This window comes from Ovis canadensis, chromosome 24 (assembly GCF_042477335.2).
Source record: "Ovis canadensis isolate MfBH-ARS-UI-01 breed Bighorn chromosome 24, ARS-UI_OviCan_v2, whole genome shotgun sequence".
In the NCBI taxonomy this organism is placed as follows: Eukaryota; Metazoa; Chordata; class Mammalia; order Artiodactyla; family Bovidae; genus Ovis; species Ovis canadensis.
In genome coordinates this window covers 33,920,785-33,939,320 of record NC_091268.1, presented here as the reverse complement: position 1 = coordinate 33,939,320, position 18,536 = coordinate 33,920,785, and the positions used below count along the sequence as shown (strand labels likewise).

Here is an 18,536-nt window from a genome sequence, read left to right as displayed (position 1 = left end):
AACTTTAAACATTAGAACCACCTCTTGGCAGGGAAATACTTCCACAGTGAGATCAGACAGAAAGAGACTGACTGATGGAACAGCATATTGATGTCTCCGAATTCAAGCTGGGTTGGGGTATGTGCTCACTGAATGGCTGTGGAGTGGCCAACATGCCAACCAACATATTTAATCTCTTCATCAAAGGCCTATAGCTATATTTTTATTAAATATGTATGTGCTATATCTCTTTTGACACAGTATTATATTTGCTTTCAATGTTATTGACAAACCCTGCGTCAATATTTACTTAACCTGCATGAGAGAGCACGCTCCTGCTCACAGCAACATTTTTGAAACTGAAATATATATACTTTAAATTAAAGAATCTGTGTGACAAGGGTATGGGCAGGAAGTTATCAGCTACTACTTCTGAGGGTCACAAGGCCATTTTGGTAAATGGTACAGAGAGACCAAAATAAATAGAGATTTTTCTTTATTGGTGATTACCCATCCGCTCTGGAGGTAAGAGGGAAAGTGAATGTGAAGTCGCTCAGTTGTGTCCGACTCTTTGCGACCACATGGACTATAGCCTATCAGGCTCCTCTGTCCATGGGATTTTCCAGGCAAGAGTGCTGGAGTGGATTGCCATTTCCTTCTCCAGGGGATCTTCTCGACCCAGGAATCGAACCCAGGTATCCTGCATTGCAGGCAGACGCTTTACCCTCTGAGCCACCAGGGAAGCCCTAAGAGGGAATGATGCTGATATACAAATAACCTGCCATGGGATTCTCATCTGTATCCACACATGCAAGGGTATAAGTAACTTGTTTTGATCTCTACTTGTTCCATTTCTGTTTGGACATAATTTGAAAGCCAGCTTAGCTCTTGTACTTCCTAATTATGTTAAGATAAAATTCTCATAATGAACGCAGTATGAGTTTCTAGTGAGCATTTCAGGTCTTGGGTGTATCCAAAGTAATCACAGGCTTTAAGATAAACTAAATATATGCATTTACCTAAGATATGCACTTTTGTGTATGTGTACATCTAGGGCAGAGATGTATCTCATAAAATTTCAATGAAAAACCATGATTGATCCAAAGATGATGCACTTTTTAAGGGAATTTTATCTGGAAATGGTAAGTTCCAAAAGACAACAAAGCACACACAAAAAGTCTACTTTTAAGTAAATCTATAACTTGGAAAAAAAAAAAAGGCCTAAAAATATTCTGAAGGGTAGTGTATAATCCTAAAGTAGCCATGAGAACTTCCATCAACTGGCTAATTTCTTCATATCAGCTGGCATGTCTAGTGATTGGCGTTCCCCTGAAAGCTTCTGTCACCCTTCAGTCTTCTGCCCACAGGCCTTAGTTTTGTTTCCAAGTGGTGCTTCAGTGAGGATATAAGGTCCATGACCTCTAAGGTTAGTGTTTGTCTCGTCAGGCAGCAAGATCCTCAAAAACTGTAGTGATGTGTGAACACACATCATTCGGACAGTACCAATATTTCAGAGGTTTTAAGAAGATAATTGGATTTTTGCTCCTAATCAAGAACTGTTAACTGGTTTATATTCAAGGCTTAGTTGGCTCATCATTCTCAGAAAAAAAACAACTTTATTCTGAGTTAGGAAACTTCATCATGAGATTTGAGATATATTGGTTTGGAAAATTTCCTCAGTTTCTCCTGGCTTCGAAGTCCCCGGCCTCGTAGTGGGGTAAGGCCCATCGGAGGCAGATGAATCTGAATAATAAGAATAATGATAATATTAAAAATTATAGGACTTCCCTGGTGGCACAGTGGATAAGAATCTACCTGCCAGTGCAGGGGACATGGGTTTGATCCCTGGTCTGGGAGCCACTAAGCCTGTGTGCCACAACAACTGAAGCTGTGTGCCCTACAGCCCACACATGACAAATACTGAGCCTGTATGCTGAAACTACTGTAGCCCGTGCTCCCTAGAGTCTGTTTCACAAGAGAAGTCACTGCAATGAGAAGCCCATGCACTGCAACGAAGAGTAGCCACCGCTTGCTAAAACTAGAGAAAGCCCACACAAAAGCAATCAAGGCCCAGCACAACCAAAAATAAATAAATAAAGATAATAAAAGAATTGCAATCATTGCAGTAGCTTATATTCACCAAAGATTTACTAGGTACTATGTTCTCTGCTAAGTGCTAACTCTATGTTGTTTTTCAGTTGCTAAGTTATCTCCAACTCTTTGCAACCCCATGAACTGCAGCATATCAGGCTTCCCTGTCCTTCACTATCTCCCAGAGTTTCCTCAAACTCATGTTCATTGACTCATGACGCCATCCAACCATCTCGTCCTCTGTCACCTTCTTCTCCTCTTGCCCTCAATCCTTCCCAGCATCAGGGTCTTTTCCAGTGAGTCAGCTCTTTGCATCAGGGTCAAAGTATTGGAGCTTCAGCTTCAGCATCAGTACTTCCAAAGAATATTCAGGACTGATCTCCTTTAGGATTGACTGGTTGGATCTCCTTGCAGTCCATGGGACTCTCAAGAGTCTTCTCCAACCACAGCTCAAAAGCAACAATTCTTCCATGCTCAGCCTTCTTTATGGTCCAACTCATACATCCATACATGACTCCTGGAAAAAAAATAGCTTTAATTATATGGACCTTTGTCAGTAAAGTGATGTCTCTGCTTTTTAATATGCTATCTAGGTTTGTCATAGCTTTTCTTCCCAAGGAGCAACCATCTTTTAAATTCATGGCTGCAGTCACCATCCATAGTGACTTTAGAGCCTAAGAAAATAAAATCTGCCACTGTTTCCATTTTTTTCCCCTTCTATTTGCCATGAAGTGATGGAATCAGATGTCATGATCGTAGTTTTCTGAATGCTGAGTTTTAAACCAGCTTTTTCACTCTCCTCTTTCACCTTCATGAAGAGGCTCTTTAGTTCCTCTTTGCTTTCTGCCATTATGGTAGTATCATCTGCATATCTGAGGTTGTGGATATTTCTTGAAGCAATCTTGGTTCCAACTTGCGACTCATCCTGCCTGGCATCTCACGTGATGTACTCTGCATATAAGTTAAATAAGCAGGGTGACAATATACAGCCTTAACGTACTCCTTTCCCAATTTTGAGTCAGCCTGCTGTTCCATGTCTGGTTCTAACTGCTGCTTCTTGACCTGCAGACATGTTTCTCAGGTGGCAGGTCAGGTGATCTGCTATTCCCATCTCTTGAAGAATTTTCCACAATTTGTTGTGATCCATGCAGTCAAAGGCTTTAACATAGTCAATGAAGCATGAGTGTTGGCAATTTGATCTCTGGTTCCTCTGCCATTTCTAAATCCAGTTGGTACATCCAGCTTGTAATTCTATACTGATTCATTATTCCTTATAGTCCTTATACACATTAATTCTCAATATAATCTCACAAAGAATATTATTCTAATATTCACAGATGAGAAAATGAAGGCTCAGAAGGATGAATAACTTGCTCATGATTATATATTAAGTGGTAGAATGAGGATTAGAATCCCGATCTGACTCCAAAGCTTTTGCTCTTCTTTGCCCTATTTCCTGCATGGAGGGGAAGAACTACAGATCATATAGTGAAATGAGAGTCCAAAGAAGGTGAGGAGAAGTGTGTATACAAACTTGTTCTGTGCAGAGTGAAAAACTGGACCAACATAAATGTCCACTGAAAGGGTACTGGTTAAATTAGGGTATATTCTTACAAAAGGATACAATGCATCCATTTTAAAAGATGGAAGCAGAGATATGCAAAAAAGGGAAGTAAAATAAATGGGCAATAACAGTATGCCTAGGTTCCCATGTACTTTAAGTAAAGAAAATGTATGTACGCAAGTATAGAAAAAAAGACTAAAAGGATATATTACCAAACTATTAGGCTGAGCCAATAAAATATAAAATTGCTGTTTCTGTAGGTCAAGAGTAAAATATTGGCAGTTTCATATGGTCCAACTTAAAAGTTATAGTGGTCACTCCCACAGGGTGAGAATTTTTGACAATTTTCACTGTCTTATGCATTCCTTTAAAGTTTGAATTTTATTCATTCTTTTTTAAAAAATTATTTATTTACATTTTTCTGTGCTGGGTCTTCAATGCTACATGTGGGCTACTCTCTAGTTGTGGTACACGGGCTTCTCATTGTGGTGGCATCTCCACTTGCAGAGCATGGGCTCTACGGCACCCAGGTGTAGTAGCTGCAGCTCAAAGGCTCTAGAGTGAGGGCTCAGTAGTTGTGATGTACGAGCTTAGCTGCCTTGTGGCATGTAGAATATTCCTGGATCAAGGATTGAACCCATGTCCCCCACATTGGCAGGTGGATCCTTAACCACTGGGAAACCAGGGAAATCCTGAATTTTATTTTTTTATTAACAATAAACCTGTTTTTTAAAATAATAGAAATAAAAATCTTTCCAAAGAAAAGGTAAAAGTTAGAAAACTATATAAATGTGAGCTGGATTTCCTTTCCATCTAGGGGAAAGTTTTACAAGTAGGAGAAGTCAGGCATTCATTGACATTTTAGCTTGTTGTAATGGGTTGGTGGCCATGCAAGCATAACTTATTTCCAACAGGCCTCCTTCAGGGGCTCTAGGCTTTTCGGCAAACGCGAGCCCTCCTGGTATATATTCTTGGAAATAACTAGGTTGACAAGGATAGGTACACACCACATGTTAACTGAAGTCACACTTACTGGCCTTGGATAAGGAATCTGGTAATGTAGTCCAATTTCAATCCTGGCTGTGCATTCATCTATACACTGTTTAATCAGGTCTGTGTCTGTGAGCTATTAAAAGGGAAAAAGAGGTGAGATTGTTAGCGTCTTTCCAAGGCTACATAAAGTAGAGGTGCATATTTTCTTAAACTTTTTCAGTTCATCAGCCACTAATTAAATACTGGTCATTTGAAATATCAAAAACAATTTAAGATTTCCTGTGGATTAAACTTTAAAAAATCATTTAGCTAATACAAGCACATAGTAAAAATAATTCAAATGATACAAAAGGATATAATATAAAATAAAATCATCTTCTTCTTCTTCCTGTCTCTCAATTTCCCTTCTCAGAGACAATGATCACAAGTTTGTTTTTCCAGGGATATTCTATGCATATATAAGTATACTTCTATAAGACCTAGTAGTTTTTCTTATAAAAATGAAACCTCTGAACCCTGCTTTTTCACAAACAACTTGAAGTTCCTTCTATATTTACACATATAGAGCTGCTTCATTCTTTTTAACAGTTGCACAAAATACCAACATATGACTGAATTATAATTTAACCAATCTTCCACCAATGGACATTTAGGTTATTTCCAATCTTTTGCCATTTTAAACAATGGATCTTGTATTTTTAACTCTTACAGATAGTCCCTGCAGATTCAAATTACTCTCTAAGAGGTTATACCAATTTATATTCCTATGAACAATCCATGAATTATATTCCTACCAACAAAGAACGAGAGTGCTTCTTCATACCCTCCCCATGTTGATCAAGTGTTTCAGCAACTGCTGTCTAGACACACCCTGAGTAAGATATTGGAGAATGATCCACCTTCTATTTTGAACTGTAAACTGTTTGCTCATTACTGAGAAGAAGAAATGATGTTTGAAATTTCCAAACAGTTAAACTGTGGTAGTCCAATTTCAAGTAAAGGAATAAAAAGTTCATTCTGAAAACAGAAAGCCAGGGAGTAGATGAGGAGACAATGTTTCGAGGATGGAAAATGAGTCAACACATGTCTCTACCAAGAGTCTGAAAGTGGGCTTCAAAGCAGAGGTGGGTTGCATCAGCCCCAGATGACACCCACAGTGAAGCCTGGGCTACCATGACTTGCAAATTCCAAGGGCGTTCCTGTCCTGTGGTACCTCTTGGAGCACAGAAAAGTTCTAGGACCTGCAATGCATAAAAAAAAAAAACCACAGCTGAGCCCCCTGGGACAGAGGCTCAGCTTTCTGACCTCTGTATTTCTCAGAAGCTATTCTTCTGCTTGTCTACCTTGGGGGTAGATTTCCATGTTCTCATTTGCCTATTGGGATTCAGAGCAATTAATAAAATACATTTGAGTTATTATTAAGCTCTTATAGCAAGTGAGGTTACAGGAGACTACTTAGGTCTACATGAGGGATTAGGGAGAAAGAAGCCCCTAATAAAGATATGGGGACTGAGGGCTTCTAGGGCTCCAGCTGTCCATTTAAACAAGCTGGATTAGAGTTCTCCAAATTCAGTCATTCAGAGGCGCCTGTGTGATTTTGTCATCTCCACAACTACCTATACTAATATTAAACTTTCTCTTTAAATGGACTCTGTTAAGTACAGTACTTTCAAAATTATATGATATTATGTTTCCTTTCTAAAACATGGTAAAACAGTACATATTTTTAAATGACAAACCCATGTACCTCCCCCAACACAACAACATTATCTCATTTATGTCCTAGCACATACACCTCTCTCTGGCTCATACTACACTGGGCCAATTCAAGCAGAGGCAAATGAAGAATTATTATTACCTTAACTGCAAGCTCAAAGGGTATTGAGTAGTCCTTAGGTGATCGAACCTGCAAAGCTTTACTGGTCATATACTACTATGATATCCCCATCCCCAGGTTAGACACTGTGAGGCCATGGTACCTGCCTTCAACTATCAAGGATGGTACCTGTGCAGAACAAATCTGACACATGAAGCTACAGAAAAGGCACAATGGTACATAATCAACAGGGCAATGACTGCAGACTGCTATACAGGAATTCAGAGTAGGTGGTCATCATGGGGTTGGTTGAGGGCAGAGGACTTGAGGAAGACTTCCTGGAGAAGATCAATTGAATCAAAGTATTTGTAAGTGCTCATTAATTTAGTGACAACCACAGACAGGGCCATGAGATATACTAGAAAGGTATAAGAAACTGTCTATGTGCTCAAGGAACTGACAATCTGGTTAAGGAGACCATACCAACATAAATGAAACAAATAAGTAAAAAACTTATGACTGTCTAATTAGGGAAAGGTATAGGTCAGTGGTCTACAAAGTTTCTGATCATCTACTTCTTTCAATAAAAAAACTTCTGAGCCCTGAGAATTCCACAGTGGTTCAGTGGTTAGGACTTTCACTGCCGTGTCCCAGGGAACTAAGGTCCTACAAGCCACACAGTGTGGCAAAAAAAAAAAATCCTGAGCCCATATCCATAGCTTCCATACGTGTATTTATAAATTTATTAAACTATTAATAATCAATAATATATATATATAATAGACATTTTTAAAGGAGCAATAAAAATAAATAGAAACAGCACTTACAATATTTTATTTCTATTTCTCAAAGGACTGTTCAGGACCTCAAAGGGTACACACACACTGATGTGGTATGCATGGTCTATACTAAAATCAGAAAAAGTTTGGGGAAGTTGGAGGATGGTCAGAAGAGAGGAAAGGAGTTTCACAAGCAGGTTGGTATTAAAAGCATGTAGGCTTCAGGGATTATAAGAAGAGAAGGATATTATAGATTGGGAGGGTTTCTCAGGTAGCACTTAACCCCAGTGGTAATTTTACACTTCTTTCCATCTAACTCTGAAACATCTTTCAGGGACCCTGTCTTGGTTTTCCTCAGTTAGATCCCTGATGTCTAGTCTGATGTTTGGAACATGGTAGACACTCAGCAACTTGTTGAATAAAAGAACGACAGCAAAGGGTCACAAAGTAGTGCAGAAATGGGAAATGGGCAAAATGGGAAAGGGAGGTGTTCTTGTGGAAAGATGAATTCTGCTTTGGGCTATTATGCTTGTGGTGAGTTCCTAAAGGTGGCTGATGAGAGACCAACACATGGGATCTGGAGCCATGGTCTTTGGGCCTCAGTATGGAGGGGTGACCTTTAGAGGACTCTTATAGCTGGTAGGAGAGTGTGTGAAAAAGACAGGGCAGAAAGAAGACTGAGACAGGGGTCAGAGAGGGAAAAGCAAAGAGAGTAGATTGTCAGGAAGTTTCACAAAGTGAACAGCGACAACACTGAATCCATGAGATCAACAAGAAAGAGGCAAGGAAAGTCAGGAGCTGAAAACGTCTTTCCACGCTTAGAGCCAGACAGTCTTCCCAAGAGCTGACAGATAATACTTTATGGTTTGTCAAATCAAGCCTCTTAGATGTTTTTGGCTCCCTGGTATTTGGGTTCAGCTAGCTAATGGAGGCACTATTTTACTCAATTCTGAGGTCCCAAAGGGCAAAGCCTCTCTGTTAGCCAAAGAGGCTTGAGTTCAAAGCTAAGTTATAAAGGGAACTTTTGCCTTAATCCTATTCTCTTTCCTCTTTATACTTGGAGACTCTGAATAGCTTATGAATTGAAAAAACCAAACACAACTCTGAGCACTTCCTGTGGGAGTGACCGACAACAGGCACAGTGTGTGAGGAACCGATTCTACCCTGAAAATTCTCACTGGACTGATTTACGTCACCTGGCTCACGCAGTCTTCTGAGGATGCTGAGCCACTTACCAGCTGGACTGAAACTTGAAGAAAGTGAAGACAGAAACCCAGGCTGGCCTCTGTTTTCCAGTGGTTGGGTAAGCCAGCTAGGTTGTGCCTCTGGCCCCTTCTTGCTCCACATTCTGTCCCTCTAATTTGTGCTGCTCAGTCCTCTCAACTATAGGATAGAAAAGAAATGAACAAACACCACAAGAATTGCTCTCCTCCTTGCAATATCCAACGGGGCCTACTTACATTTTTGTTTTTTTGGAACAGCGTTCTGGCTTCATTTAATATGTACTGTTTTTCTTTAATGGTGTCTTCCATCTGCCCTGATGCAGCCTGCCATTTCCTCGCAAGCCTGAAAATTCTGCGGTAGAGGCCAAGAACTTCTTGTCGTGTTGCCATTGTCATCTTCCGACCCACCAAAATAGAAGGGAGGATAATTTGCATAAAAATTCACTTTGACAGTAGGCAGTACAGCAGCTGTACATTTTAAATAATCAAGCTCTTTAATTAGTCTAGAAAATAACTGCTCTTTCTCAACAGATATGTTTGGTAACATTGCCAGAATGGTGCTGTATGAATATCAGCAATCTCTTAGATAGCCTTGTGCATCATCCCTTAGTTGAAGGTTGTTCAACCTTGCTGTTTGCCATGATGACTATTTTTATGAATATGACAAATCAAAAATACACATTTAATGTTCTTTAAACCAGTATATTCTTTCCCAGAATATCTTAGAAATGATGCTTTTACTGTATATGCTGGTAAAATTACATTACTAACTTGAGTGCACAGGAGAAGGCACATTTTGAATAACTGAATTTTCTAGTTATGTGAGAACTTGAGTTAAATGCAGGGGTGGTAAACTGAAGTGCCTCTGGGGCCTAGCAGGCAACAAAATGAGGAAATTTGGCTAGTGGAGACAGTGGCCAACTAGAGATATGCCCCCTTGAAACAGAACAGTTCTACTCAGTCCCAGCCAGCTATTCTTGTGTAGAATTGAGGTCCTAAGGGTGCCAGATTTCCTGACAGCTTAACAATAGGTGGCAGTCAAGATGTTTAAAATAAGAAATTTCAAAAAACACAGTATTTATTTTTGAAAATGCAAGTACCAAGAGGGCCAAATAAAATGAGTCTGCAGGCTCAATTCCACTTGCCAGGTTGCAATCTTTTTTAGTTCATCATAATCTTGTTGAAAAATATTTCTCAAAATTGTTGGCCTACTTCCTTCCTTCCTTGTCCACATAAGAACTGTATAATAAATACAACTGAAAATCTTTCTGATGACTGAAGATCTTGTGGCCCCTCTTGAGTTTTCACTCTTAAATACATCAGTTTTAATTTCAGAGGCTTTGGCCAAGGGAAGCAACCCAAGTATATTCCTGAAAGCTAGCAGTATTTTTAAATATTAAATTCCTGTTAAAGTCATTTTTATTATAAAATTTTTCAGATCTAGAAAATATATAGTTAATAACATAATTAACCATCATATATTCTTAAATAACCTTAAAGAGTAAATTATTTATATAGTCAAAACCCCATTGTACCCCTTCCAAATCAAATTTCCTCTCCTCTCCCCTAGAAGGAATCACTATCCTGAATTAGTTTGCCTTTCTCACATACTGGGCTTCCCTGATAGCTCAGTTGGTAGAAGAATCCACTTGCAATGCAGGAGACCCTGGTTCGATTCCTGGGTCAGATCTGCTGGAGAAGGGACAGGCTACCCACTCCAGTATCCTGGCCTAGAGAATTCCATGGACTGTATAGTCCATGGGGTCACAAAGAGTCAGACACGACTGAGTGCTACTTTATGCTTAACATAATATTGCTTAGCCAGTTAAAATTTATATATATATGAGGTATTATATCCTTCCACTTGCCTTTTTTGCTCATACTTGTACAATTCATCCATATCCTGTAGCTGTGGTTCATATATTCTAACTACTGCAATTCAGTCCACTGCATGAAGCTATCCCAACATACTTGTCTATTCTCCTACTGATGAATGTTGAATTTTTTCCCCTTCCCTCTCTTTTTTACTTTGCAAAAACTTCTGCCTATTTTTTGAAAATAATTTTATTTATTTCTTTATGGTGTGCTGGGTCTTTGTTGCTGTGTGGGCTTTTCTCTAGACTGGCAAATGGGGGCTACTCTCTAGTTGTGGTTCCCGAGCTTCTCATCTCGTGGCTTCTCTTGTTCTGGAGCACTGGCTCCAGAGCACACAGTCTTCAATAGTTGCAGCCTGTGGGCTCAGTAGTTTTAGCTCCCAGGCTCTTGAGCATGGCTCAGTAGTTCTGGTGCACAGGCTTAGTTGCTCTACTGCATGTAGGATCTTCCTGGACCAGGGATCAAACCCGTATCTCCTGCACTGGCAGGTGGACTCTATCACTGAGCCACCAGGGAAGCCCCAGCCAATTTCCTTACTGTTAACTTCTATATCTAAAAGAAATTCAGGGATCTTGGGCAAGATGGCACAGTGGGAAGACCCTGAGCTCACCTCTACAGGCACACCAAAATTGCAACTATTGATGAGAAAGCCTGGACTATAACAGAAAAGATCTCCTACAACTAAATATATAAAGAAGGAACACAATGAAATGGGTAGGAGGGGTGGAGCTGTGGTATAGTCAAGATCCATACCCCTAAGTGGATGACCCACAAACAGAAGAATAATTACAAGTGCAGAAGTTCTCAAGAAGCAATAGCTACAAGCTCCACATCAGGTTCCTCAGGTTGGGAGTCTGGCACAAGGAAGAAAGGCCGCTAGAATGATTGGCTTTGAAAGTCAGAGAGGCTTACTTTTTAGAGATCCAGAGAGTGGTGGGATATAGAGACTGTTCTTAAAGGGTACATACAGACTTTCACATGGGCAGAAGCATTTATGTGAAGGAGCCTAGGTAGACCCACATGCTGATCTTTAAGAGTCTTCTGGAGAGACAAGAGGCAACTGGAGCTCATCCTGGAGTCATAGAAACTGATGGAAAGTGTTTTGGGGAGCTCATTTCACCACGTGGACCTATTGCTGGCAAGAGTCACTTTGGAATTCTTCCTTTAGCTTATTAGACATCAACCAGACATCACCAACCTGTCTGGGATGTCTCAGGCCAAGTAGCTAGTTGAGCAGAGACACACCTCACCAACCACCAAACAAGCTGCCTTAAGACTCCCTGAACCCACAGCCATCTCAGGACATGGTTCTATCCACAAAAGGGCCAGGAACTTGCCCCACACACCACACACACTAGCCCCAGGACTTCCAACACCCTGTGGCCTACCCTGAAGGGACATTTGGACTTAGCTCTGCCTACCAGTGCGGCAACACTAGCCTCAGGACCACTACACTACAGCCCTGAAGCCTGCCATGGCGGGACCCAACCCACCTACCATCAAGCTGGTACCAGGCGCAGAATCCCTAGGCTACCACCACCAAGCCAGTATCAGCTCTGAGACATGTTGGGACCTTTAGAGCCAGCTGCCCCAGGATCAGGCCTCATCTACCAGCAGCCAACACAAGCTTTGGGACACCCTGTGCCCTGTAGCCAGCTGTGTCAGGAATCAGCTGCACCTATCAACAGGTAGATGCTAGACTGGGGAACCATGACTCTGCGAACACCCACCCTAGAACCTGGCTTTAGCCACCAGTGAGCCAGCATTAGCCCTGCAGCCCCTCATGATTTTATAGCCAGCTGTCTCGTGACCCAGTCCCACCAATCAGCAGTTGGCAGTATCAGAACAAGTCAGGGCCTAACTAGCAGTTAGACAAGGGGCCAGCCATGCCTACCAGACTGCCCAAAGCAGTCAGCCCACCATAACTGAAGGACCCATGCAGTCCACCTAGTGGGTACCCCTTGAGCATATAGTTGTGATGACCAGATAAGAGTATGGTGGAGGAATAGAATGTTTCCTACAAAAGACCATTTTTCCAAGGTCGGGAAATGAAATCAATCTACCAGATATATAGACATAAAAATGGCAAATTAGGCAAAATTAGGTGATAGAGGAACATGTTCCAAATGAAGGAATAAGATAAAACCCTAGAAGAAAAACTAAGTGAAACAGAAATAGGCATTTACCCAATAAAGAGATCAAGGTAATAAACATAAACATGATCAAAGAACATGGGAAAAAAGTAGATAAACAGACTGAGAAGTTAGACGTTTTTAACAGAGAGAAAATATAGAGTTAGAAAATATAAAGAAAACCAAATAGAGATGAAGAGTATAATAACTGAAATAAAAGACACAGTAAAGTAAATCACTGAAGGTGAACAGAAAAAAGAAGAATAAAAAGAAATCCAGGAGACATTCAGGAAAACAACAAGCACACTAACATTCACAAAAAAAGGGTCCTAGAAGAAGAGAGAGAGAGAGAAAGGGGCAGAGAACATATCTGAAGACATAAGAGCTGAAAATTCCTCTAGCATGGGCAAGGAACCAGACGTACAGGTCCAGAAAGCACAGAGTCCCAAATAGGATCAACCCAAGGAAGGCCACACAAAGACACACTGCAATTAAAATGGCAAAATTTAAAGATAAAGAGAGAATATTAAAAGCAGCAAGGGAAAACTAGCAAGTTACCTACAAGGAAACTCCCATCAGACTATCAACTGACTTTTCAACAGAAACTCTGCAGGCCAGAAAGGAGTGGCATAATAATATGTTAGTGTTTTGAGGGATGAATGGGAAAAACCTACAGCCAAGAATATTCTACCTGGAAAGATTTTCATTCAGATTTGATGGAAAGATCAAAAATTTTATAAAGAAGCAAAAGCTAAAAGGGTTCAGCACCACCCAAAACAGTTTAGAAGATGTTAAGAGAACTTCTCTAAGTGGAAAAAAAAGGCCACAACGAGAAACATAAAAATTACAAAAGGTAAAAAGCTCACTGGTAAAGGCAAATATATAGTAAAGGTAGTAAATCAACTATATACAAAGCTAGTAGGAAGGTTAAAAGACAAAAGGAATAAACTCATCTATATTTGCAATAAGTTCAGTTCAGTCGCTCAGTCATGTCCGACTCTTTGCAACCCCATGAATCGCAGCACGCCAGGCCTCCCTGTCCATCACCAACTCCCAGAGGTCACTCAGACTCACGTCCATCAAGTCAGTGATACCATCCAGCCATCTCATCCTTTGTCGTCCCCTTCTCCTCCTGCCCACAATACCTCCCAGCATCAAAGTCTTTTCCAATGAGTCAACTCTTCGCATGAGGTGGCCAAAGTACTGGAGTTTCAGCTTCAGCATCATTCCTTCCAATGAAATCCCAGGGCTGATCTCCTTCAGAATGGACTGGTTGGATCATCTTGCAGTCCAAGGGACTCTTAAGAGTCTTCTCCAACACCACACTTCAAAAGCATAAATTCCTCGGCGCTCAGCCTTCTTCACAGTCCAACTCTCACATCCATACATGACTACTGGAAAACACATAGCCTTGACTAGACAGACCTTAGTTGGCAAAGTAATGTCTCTGCTTTTGAATATGCTATCTAGGTTGGTCATAGCTTTCCTTCCAAGGAGTAAGCGTCTTTTAATTTCATGGCTGCAGTCACCATCTGCAGTGATTTTAGAGCCCCAAAAAATAAAGTCTGACACTGTTTCCCCATCTATTTCCCATGAAGTGATGGGACCGGATGCCATGATCTTCGTTTTCTGAATGTTGAGCTTTAAGCCAACTTTTTCACTCTCCTCTTTCACTTTCATCAAGAGGATCTTCAGTTCCTCTTCACTTTCTGCCTTAAGGGTGGTGTCATCTGCATATCTGAGGTTATTGATATTTCTCCTGGCAATCTTGATTCCAGCTTGTGTTTCTTCCAATCCAGCATTTCTCATGATATACTCTGCATACAAGTTAAATAAGCAGGGTGACAGTATACAGCCCTATTTGGAACCAGTCTGTTGTTCCATGTCCAGTTCTAACTGTTGTTTCCTGACCTGCATACAGATTTCTCAAGAGGCAGGTCAGGTGGTCTGGTATTCCCATCTCTTTCAGAATTTTCCACAGTTTATTGTGATCCACACAGTCAAAGGCTTTGGCATAGTCAATAAAGCAGAAATAGATGTTTTTTGGGAACTCTCTTGCTTTTTTGATGATCCAGCAGATGTTGGCAATTTCATCTGTGGCTCCTCTGCTTTTTCTAAAACCAGCTGGAACATCTCGAAGTTCATGGTTCACGTTCTGTTGAAGCCTGGCTTGGAGAATTTTGAGCATTACTTTACTAGCGTGTGAGATGAGTGTAATTGTGTGGTAGTTTGAGCATGCTTTGGCATTGCCTTTCTTTGGGATTGGAATGAAAACTGACCTTTCCAGTCTTGTGGCCACTGCTGAGTTTTCCAAATTTCCTGGCATATTGAGTGCAGCACTTTCACAGCATCATCTTTCAGGATTTGAAACAGCTCAACTGGAATTCCATCACCTCCACTACCTTTGTTCATAGTGATGCTTTCTAAGACCCACTTGACTTCACATTCCAGGATGTCTGGCTCTAGATGAGTGATCACACCATTGTGATTATCTGGGTCTTGAAGATCTTTTTTGTACAGTTCTTCTGTGTATTATTGCCACCTCTTCTTAATATCTTCTGCTTCTGTTAGGTCCATACCATTTCTGTCCTTTATCGAGCCCATCTTTGCATGAAATGTTCCCTTGGTATCTCTAATTTTCTTGAAGAGATCTCTAGTCTTTCCCATTCTGTTCTTTTCCTCTATTTCTTTGCATTGAACGCTGAAGAAGGCTTTCTTATCTCTTCTTGCTATTCTTTGGAATTCTGCATTCAGATGCTTAAATCTTTCCTTTTCTCCTTTGCTTTTCACTTCTCTTCTTTTCACAGCTATTTGTAAGGCCTCCTGAGACAGCCATTTTGCTTTTTTGCATTTCTTTTCCATGGGGATGGTCTTGATCCCTGTCTCCTGTACAATGTCATGAACCTCATTCCATAGTTCATCAGGCACTCTAACAAATCTAGGCCCTTAAATCTATTTCTCACTTCCACTGTATAATCATAAGGGATTTGATTTAGGTCATACCTGAATGGTCTAGTGGTTTTCCCTACTTTCTTCAATTTAAGTCTGAATTTGGTAATAAGGAGTTCATGATCTGAGCCACAGTCAGCTCCCAGTCTTGTTTTTGCTGACTGTATAGAGTTTCTCCATCTTTGGCTGCAAAGAATATAATCAATCTGATTTCAGTGTTGGCCATCTGGTGATGTCCATGTGTAGAGTCTTCTCTTGTGTTGTTGGAAGAGGGTGTTTGCTATGACTAGTGCATTTTCTTGGCAAAACTCTATTAGTCTTTGCCCTGCTTCATTCCACATTCCAGGGCCAAATTTGCCTGTTACTCCAGGTGTTTCTTGACTTCCTACTTTTGCATTCCAGTCCCCTATAATGAAAAGGATATCTTTTTTGGGTGTTAGTTCTAAAAGGTCTTATAGGTCTTCATAGAACTGTTCAACTTCAGCTTCTTCAGTGTTACTGGTTGGGGCATAGACTTGGATTGAATGGTTTGCCTTGGATACGAACAGAGATCATTCTGTCATTCTTGAGATTGCATCCAAGTACTGCATTTCGGACTCTTTTGTTGACCATGATGGCTACTCCATTTCTTCTGAGGGATTCCTGCCTGCAGTGGTAGATATAATAGTCATCTGAGTTAAATTCACCCATTCCAGTCCACTTGAGTTCATTGATTCCTAGAATGTCGATGTTCACTCTTGCCATCTCCTCTTTGACCACTTCCAATTTGCCTTGATTCATGGACCTGACATTCCAGGTTCCTATGAAATATTGCTCTTTACAGCATCAGACCCTGCTTCTATCACCAGTCACATCCACAGCTGGGTATTGTTTTTGCTTTGTCTCCATCCCTTCATTCTTTATAGAGTTATTTCTGCACTGATCTCCTGTAGCATATTGGGCACCTACTGACCTGGGGAGTTCCTCTTTCAGTATCCTACCATTTTGCCTTTTCATACTGTTCATGGGGTTCTCAAGGCAAGAATACTGAAGTGGTTTGCCATTCCCTTCTCCAGTGGACCACATTCTGTCAGACCTCTCCACCATGACCCGCCCATCTTGGGTTGCCCCACGGGCATGGCTTAGTTTCAGTGAGTTAGACAAGGCTGTGGTCCTAGTGTGATTAGATTGACTAGTTTTCTGTGAGTATGGTTTCAGTGTGTCTGCCCTCTGATGCCCTCTTGCAAACCCTACCATCTTACTTGGGTTTCTTTTACCTTGGGCGTGGGGTATCTCTTCAGGGATATACAAAACAAAAGTTGTAAAATATAATGTCAAAAACAGTAATCATCAGGGAGGGAAGTAAAAGTGCAGGATTATTAAATGCATCTGAAATTAAAAGATCAGCAATTTTAAAAAATTAATTTATTTTAATTGGAGGCTAATTACTTTACAATATTGTAGTGGTTTTTGCCATATATTGACATGAATCAGCCATGGGTGTACACGTGTTCTCCATCCTGAAACCCCCTCCCACCTCCTTCCCCATCCCATCCCTCAGGGTCATCCCAGTGCACCAGCCCTGAGAACCCTGTCTTATGTATCAAACCTGGACTGGCGATCTATTCCACAAATGATTATATACATGTTTTAATGCTATCCTCTCAAATCATCCCACCTTTGCCTTCTCCCACAGAGTCCAAAAGTCTGTTCTTTATATCTGTGTCTATTTTGCCATCTTGTATACAGGGTCATCGTTACGATCTTTCTAAATTCCATATATATACATTAATATACTGTATTGGTGTTTTTCTTTCTGACTTACTGCACTCTGTATAATAGGTTTCAGTTTCATCCACCTCATTAGAACTGATTCAAATGCATTCTTTTTAATAGCTGAGTAATATTCCATTGTGTATATGTATCACAGCTTTCTTATCCATTCATCTGGTGGTAGACATCTAGGTTGCTTCCATGTCCTGGCTACTATAAACAGTGCTGTGATGAACACTGGGGTACATGTGGCTCTTTTAATTCTGGTTTCCTCACTGTGTATGCCCAGCAGTGGGATTGCTGGGTCGTATGGCAGTTCTATTTCCAGTTTTTTAAGGAATCTCCACACTGTTCTCCATAGTGGCTGTACTAGTTTGCATTCCCACCAACAGTGTAAGAGGGTTCCCTTTTCTCTGCACCCTCTCCAGCGTTTATTGTTTGTAGACTTTTGGATAGCAGCCATTCTGACTGGTGTGAAATGGTACCTCATTGTGGTTTTGATTTGCATTTCTCTGATAATGAGTGATGTTGAGCATCTTTTCATGTGTTTGTTAGCCATCTGTATGTCTTCTTTGGAGAAATGTCTGTTTAGTTCTTTGGCCCATTTTTTGATTGGGTCATTTATTTTTCTGGAATTGAGCTGCAGGAGCTGCTTGTATATTTTTGAGATTAATTCTTGGTCAGTTGCTTTGTTTGCTATTATTTTCTCCCATTCTGAAGGTTGTCTTTTCACCTTGCTTATAGTTTTGTTCATTGTACAAAAGCTTTTAAGTTTAATTAGGTCCCATTTGTTTATTTTTGCTTTTATTTCCATTACTCTGGGGGGTGGGGGGGGTGGGTCATAGAGGATCCTGCTGTGGTTTATGTCGGAGAGTGTTTTACCTCTGTTTTCCTCTAGGAGTTTTACAGTTTCTGGTCTTAAATTTAGATCTTTAATCCAAAGATCAGCAATTTAAAATAATCATGTGTGTGTACATGTGTGTGTACATATATATATATACACACACACACACATATTTATGGCTATACATAAACCTATATTGCACATATATATATTTATATACACACATGATATTTTTTAATACCCAGAGATAAATGAAAACAAATACACAAAGATCCAAAATCTATGGGAGGCAGCAAAAGCAGCTGTAAGAGGGAAGTTTATAGTGATACAAGCTTACCCCAGGAAACAAGAATAATATCAAACAACCTAATCTTATACCTAAAGGAAGGAATTAGAAAAAGAACAAACAAACCCCAAAGTTAGTGGAAGGAAAGAGATAATAAAGATCAGAGCAGGTGTTTCCCTGATGGTTCAGTGGTTAAGAATCTGCCTGCCAATGTAGAGGACACAGGTCTGATTTCTGCTCTGAGGAGATCCCA

General features: G+C 40.5%; 1 protein-coding gene across 6 annotated transcripts in view; it reads right to left on the bottom strand.

Moving 5' to 3' along the window:
* Positions 1-1,091: 1,091 nt before the first annotated feature.
* The window catches only part of LYRM1 (LYR motif containing 1), a 38,892-nt gene continuing 21,447 nt past the window's right edge, over positions 1,092-18,536 (bottom strand). For 4 of the 6 annotated variants that reach the window (XM_069570313.1, XM_069570312.1, XM_069570311.1 and 1 more), the window contains 3 exons: positions 8,683-8,841; positions 4,668-4,760; positions 1,092-1,722 (listed from right to left, as the gene is read on the bottom strand). In XM_069570313.1, coding sequence (XP_069426414.1) covers positions 1,606-1,722; positions 4,668-4,760; positions 8,683-8,841 — 369 coding nt within the window. In that variant the 3' untranslated portion in view covers positions 1,092-1,605. Of the gene's footprint in view, positions 1,723-4,667; positions 4,761-5,782; positions 5,869-8,457; positions 8,606-8,682; positions 8,842-18,536 lie in introns of those variants that run through there. The other 2 variants (XM_069570308.1, XM_069570309.1) reach the window with 2 other exon arrangements.